This window comes from Olea europaea, chromosome 14 (genome assembly GCF_002742605.1).
Source record: "Olea europaea var. sylvestris chromosome 14, O_europaea_v1, whole genome shotgun sequence".
In the NCBI taxonomy this organism is placed as follows: Eukaryota; Viridiplantae; Streptophyta; class Magnoliopsida; order Lamiales; family Oleaceae; genus Olea; species Olea europaea.
The window spans coordinates 7,173,403-7,179,323 of record NC_036250.1 but is presented as its reverse complement, the minus strand read 5'-3'; the positions used below and the strand labels follow the sequence as shown (position 1 = coordinate 7,179,323).

The window sequence follows — 5,921 nt, the reverse complement described above, 5'->3', positions numbered from 1 at the left end:
ACCCACAAGCAATCGTAATATAGTAAAAATAAAGCAAGAGCAGAAATCGAACACAAAGATTGTTCACCCAATTCAAACCAAAAATGGCCTAATTTGGGGAGCTCAGAGGTAAGCTCGTCACGAGCAAGAAATCTTCAAGAAAGTGTACAACCAGTTGAGAAAAATCAAATCAGACCCACTAAATGGTCATTGATCCACAAAGATCTCTCAATAAACCGAACCTAGCCCACAAGACTAGACAAAACCTTGCCAATAACACAATACCAGCCACAATCAAGGCCTAAAACACTATACCAACGTTCTACCATCATCAAATAACTATAAGATTATTACAAAAACACCAAAGTTCTCCAAATCTAAGAAGAAAAGAAGAAGCGGAGGCGAGAGAACCAGAGAGGGAGAAAACCCAAGAGACAATTTCATCCAAAAGAGAGTGACCAACTGATTGATTTCCACCAACCCTCAAAAGTCTTCAAGGCATTAATTATGGAAGAATAAATCTCAGCCTTAGGATTAGATCAACGGTCTACAATAGCCAAGAGAAAGCGCAACTCAAGTGACCACTTATTAAGCAATGCTAAAGTGCCAACTGTCCATAGGAATACAAGTGGGAAAAATCGCATTTTCACTTATGAAAGTGTGGTTTGAGAAATACGACTCCACAATAGCTCTTTGCAGTTTATATGTGTCTTTTGGATATTGCCTTTCCATGGCTCTCTCTTTGAGATCATTTTGGAAACAAATAAGAGCACCGATGCACGGTTAAATAGAGACGTCCATGGTTATCTCTCCGTTTGTTTTTCTTAAAGGTTAATATCTAAGATAACGAAAAAACATTCTCTTTAGTCATAATAATTCATTTGCTCGACAAGAAGGTTTTCGTGAATCCAGACATCAATCATTTTTTCATAGGATGATTTTTCTTATCACTCGGTCTTTCTTTTTTTTTTTTTCATTTTTTGGGATCAATATTGTATCTTGCTGCTGATGTATGCAACCATCGTTTCCTGCTAATCTGCTTCACCATTACTAGTTATTCCGGCAATCTTTGTTCTACTTCATGTAAAATGAGATCATTACTGACGGTGGTACTACAAAGAAAAAATAGAAAACCAACAATTTTGTTTAAAAGAATTTATTAAAAATAAATATTAGTTGATGAATTTAGAGTGATATATTTTTACTTAATTTTATATGTCTATTTAAGTAAATTTACATAAGAATAAAAATATAATAAAATTTTCTTTTTAAGAGTGGATATATTTATAAATTTTGTGCATGTAAACAGTGACTCCCAAGTCCCAATGTAAAATACCAAAAATAATTGACGAGCCGCGAGCTAAGTCGACAAGCTCGTGATGAGAGCCAAGTTGAGCAATTCTGCTTGTCCTATTTAACACTTCTACGTACATTTGGACCAATTACCGAGTATTTTCATTTGCAACCAGAGTCTAATAATAAATTCAAAACATATAATAATTTAATTTTGTGTCACATTTTCCTTTTCATTAAATTCTAAATTCAATTGTTAAAAGAAATAAAACGAGTTTATGAACTCAAAAATTTTGAAAAATAAATTTGTATCTCAACGGATACTCAAGTTTTGTTCAAAGAGAAGATTTGATTCTTCACAATTGTATCCTTGTAGGCTTAGCAAAACACACACTAATGTGTAATTATTGGACAAATTGGGGCTGATTTATATTTGAATTTTCACAAATTTAGTTCTATTTCAGCACGAAATCAATAATCAAACATATCATTTAGCAGTCTAATCGATTATTTGCCTAAGACAGCGTGACCTTTCATTTAAAATATGCAATTTGTGGCCAACACTGATTTTGCCTCTCTAGCAGCAGCATAGGTACCCTAAAACTTGCAAATAGTGGACCAAATGGGTGAGGTTGATTATAATAGGCATGAATACACACGTGAACATCGATCGAGTTTCTCTTTTTTCTATCTATTTTTATTGATCATCAAAATTCGATCGACCCTTCATTGTCAAAACAGAGAGTGACGATTATCGCCAAGATCAGTGATCATTATTTTAACCCCAATTAATCGATGGCCTAAGCTATATGCCTTTGGCCAAGAAGAATGTTCTTTTACTAAAAGAATCTTCTGTGATAATTAACTCAACTTTTCACCTAACTAATCATACATTTTGTTCAAATACTACAAATTTTTAGAAGCCTTCCATAGTGCATAATAGTACAACTCCAACAATTTGTAAACAAAAAAGAACTTCTTACATTTTTAGATTAAACCCTATTTGGTTAAGATTTTTTGAGAATAATTTTGTGAAAGTATTTTTTTATTTTTTATTTTTTTGAATGTATGTTTAAAAGTAGAGGAAGAATATGAGTTCAAGTGTAAAACTATTTTATTGGAAAAATGTATGATTAAAAATAAGTTTGAAAAAAAAATTTAAAAATAGTAACCAAGAAGGAGCTGATCGTCTGCTTTTAAAGTTATATAAAAATAAATAAAAGAGGTTCTAAAAATTAAAATTAACAAATTTATTAGAAAAAGGTCATGAATTATTTATTTGAATTTACGCAACGTATATACAGTTCCATGATTAAAAATCATAGTTAGACAAGTAACATGTTGTGGGAACAACAGCTATGACCATCATAAAATAAGAACATGGGACTTTTTGAAAAACCAAGCAACCAAAATTCCCTCATCAATTGAACCATGACTCAAGAAAGCGTTTTTTCATTTTTGATTTTTACTGGGTAAAATCCACAATTGGGTTGATTTGTGAGTTATTATTTAGGTAAAAATGCAGCGATGGAGATTGCCTCGGATTGTGGACCAAAAACTGTCAACTTCCCAGATGCTAGCTTTAGCAACTGACGACGAACCCCACCGCCCCATTGCTTCGAATCAATTCGTCCGCAGTGCGTCAATCCTCCGCAATACCATTTCAGTTTCTCTCACTCGATCTTTGCCTTCAAAAGGAAGTCCCATTTTGCAAAATTTTCAAATGGGCACATCCTCGAATCCACTCTTTGTTTCATCTACTCTTTTGTCGAATTCTGGCTGGGTTTTTGTACCTTTTTATTTTTAGACAATTGGGTTCCAGCATTCCATTCCCATGAAGGCTGAGACTAGAGGGATCATTAGACTAAAATGTTCTGTCAAGAACTACGATTGGGGGAAGATTGGGAAGGAATCGAGTGTGGCGAGACTTTACGGGAAGAACAGCGGGGTGGAAACTCATGATGATAAGCCTTACGCCGAGTTCTGGGTTGGGACTCACGACTCTGGGCCCTCCTACGCTGTCGCCGTTGGCTACAAGGAGAATTGGATTTTGCGGAACGGTAATGGGGCTCTAAAGAAAGAGAACGATGACAATCATTATAATTTGGTGAGATTGAAGGACTGGATTGAACAAAACCCTAGAGTTCTTGGTGATAAGGTTTGGGAAAAGTGGGGTTCCAATCTCCCCTTTCTCTTCAAGGTACTATTTTTATCTTAAATTATGTTGTGTTTATATTTTGTCGGAAGTTTGCAGTTGTAAAGGTGGGATTAGAGAGAAAAAGTGTTATGATTCTTCTTTCCTCCTTTTTTGGGTTGAGGAATCTATCATTGATCCTTTTATGTTTAGTTTTTCTAGTTGCTTTTGATAGGCTTTTAATGAATATCCCTGAGGAGTTAATAAGGTATTTTAAATTATCTTCCGCTACAGTTCTCTGATATTTGAGATTTATGATACTCTGTGAGTATTAAAAGTACAAAAAATATGTACCTTATAACCCAGTATCATTTTGAGATTTTTTCATTATCCAATGAAAAATTAAGAAATAGTTTTCCTCATGGGAATTTTTAGGTTTGTTACCCAAAATACAAGTAGTGTAGTGTACCTTGGATTTCAGACTAATATAAAAATTTGAAATTTCTCAGCTCTATTAGCCTGCAGGATTAAGTGGTTATTCGTTTTTTTTTTTTTTTAATAACCGGTATTTTTTTAGGTACTTTCAGTGGCAAAAGCATTGTCAATACAGGCTCATCCAGATAGGGATTTGGCAGCAGTACTGCATGAGCAACATCCAGATGTGTACAAGGATGGCAATCACAAGCCTGAGATGGCTTTGGCGCTGACGGAATTTGGGGCTCTATGCGGTTTTATCAGTCTTGAGGTAGTACGCTTATCTTATAGTCTTGGGATGAATATTTTGAGCGGGTTTTCTTTGTTTCATAATTAAAAATAATGCCTTTGTAAAACCTTAATATGTGTTTGGAATGAATTTTTCATTATCCATATGTAGAACTAATGTCTTCATTGTGGTGTAGTAGAGAGTCAGAATAAGTCAGCAACTATATCTTTGCAGATAGCAGACTGCTTCAGCAGTAAATCTGTTGGATTGAATTGAAGGGAAATTACTTGTCTTGTGAAGGTTTCTATATGACTTGAATATATTTTAGGGGGTCTTTTTGTATTGAATAGGTTAACTTTGACATGCAATTGGAAGATGGTTGTGGAGATTGTTATATTGAGAAACTATTTTGTCTTTTGAATATCAGGATGTCTTAAGAACATTCTGAATCTGAATCCTCAAAGCTTATCTTTTACAACGAAGATTGTTGTGACCTGATGATCGAATTTTCTTAATTTAATGATTGTTGAATCTCGGTATGTACCTCACTAATGAGATCTTGTTGATTTTAATGCTCAGAACATCCACCAATCAAAGTGGTGTGGTTTAGGTGGTTTGTTGGACAAATGTGTCATATGTTTTGTGTAGACAAGTTCGACTGATATGATTAGCTACTCAATGATGTCAGTTAAATAACTGCTTTTAAAAAGGATTAGCATTTATATAATTTTTGTCCCTTTTGTCTATGTGGCTATCGTTATTCCTTAATAAACTCTAAAGGATAAGATCAAGGAAAGCAAAATAAAAATGAGAACTTGAGAAGCTAATTTTGAAAAGGACGTGATCCATTTCAGTGCAAAGGGAAATTACTAATTTTGTGATCAATTTTATCAAGCAGGGGTGAAGTTGATGGATTCTAGAAAGATACGGAATTACATCAATTATCGAGAGGATTTTTTTATGACATCCTAAAATTTGTGGATGATGAATGGTCTGTATTGTGTCACATGTAACTTGTAAGTGCACCTAGATTTCATGAGGTCTATAGACAGGTCTGCTGCTCCAAGTTCAGCATAGAATTTCTAATGGACCTTTAGTGAGGTGTATCGTCTTGCCATATATATCCTCCTATTATAAGGTCATAACTCATTTGGAAATATATATAGAGTAGATCTCTTAGTGGAATTATAGGATTAAACTAAATTGATCGAGGTAAAGGTGAATCTTATACCCAGGATGATGGATTGGACCCATAGCTCATGTCTCATGTTGTTTAATTTATGACTTCTTGGAATTCATGCAATTTACATGTAAGTTGTTATGTTTGTTTATAGGAGCTTAAGGATGTTGTTCAAAATGTACCTGAGATTGTAGAGGTGGTTGGTGGTGCACATACAGCTCGGGTATTACACATTGATGAAGAGGACAGGGAAGTGGAAGCCAAAGAGGTCTTGCAATCTATATTTACGGAACTCATGTCAGCCAGCAAGGTCACAATTTCCCAAGTAATCTCCAAGATGATAACTCGATTGAATGCAAAACGTGAGGTATACAAGAATTCTTTCCTTCCTGAATTTACAATTATTTTACTTGTCAATGCTTTATTTTGTCATCAGTTAGGATGCATTCATTTTTTAGCTCATTGTGGTATGATCAATATACTTCTTTTTTCATCTCTTATTCACTGAATGCATCAAGATAGTTGCCCACAACTACTTCAGTTGCATCAAGTACCAAGAAGTTTGCTTCGGATTGGTAAAGGAAAATTTTCCTTAGTGGCTGTTCATATTGTTTGAATGGATGGGAAAGACA

General features: G+C 34.3%; 1 protein-coding gene across 1 annotated transcript in view; it reads left to right on the top strand.

Annotated features, from left to right (window-relative positions):
• Positions 1–2,712: 2,712 nt before the first annotated feature.
• Positions 2,713–5,921, top strand: part of LOC111408983 (mannose-6-phosphate isomerase 1-like) — a 16,429-nt gene continuing 13,220 nt past the window's right edge. Inside the window, exons 1-3 of the mRNA XM_023038863.1 lie at positions 2,713–3,472; positions 3,984–4,151; positions 5,444–5,656. Coding sequence (XP_022894631.1) covers positions 3,107–3,472; positions 3,984–4,151; positions 5,444–5,656 — 747 coding nt within the window. The 5' untranslated portion in view covers positions 2,713–3,106. The remainder of the gene's footprint in view (positions 3,473–3,983; positions 4,152–5,443; positions 5,657–5,921) is intronic.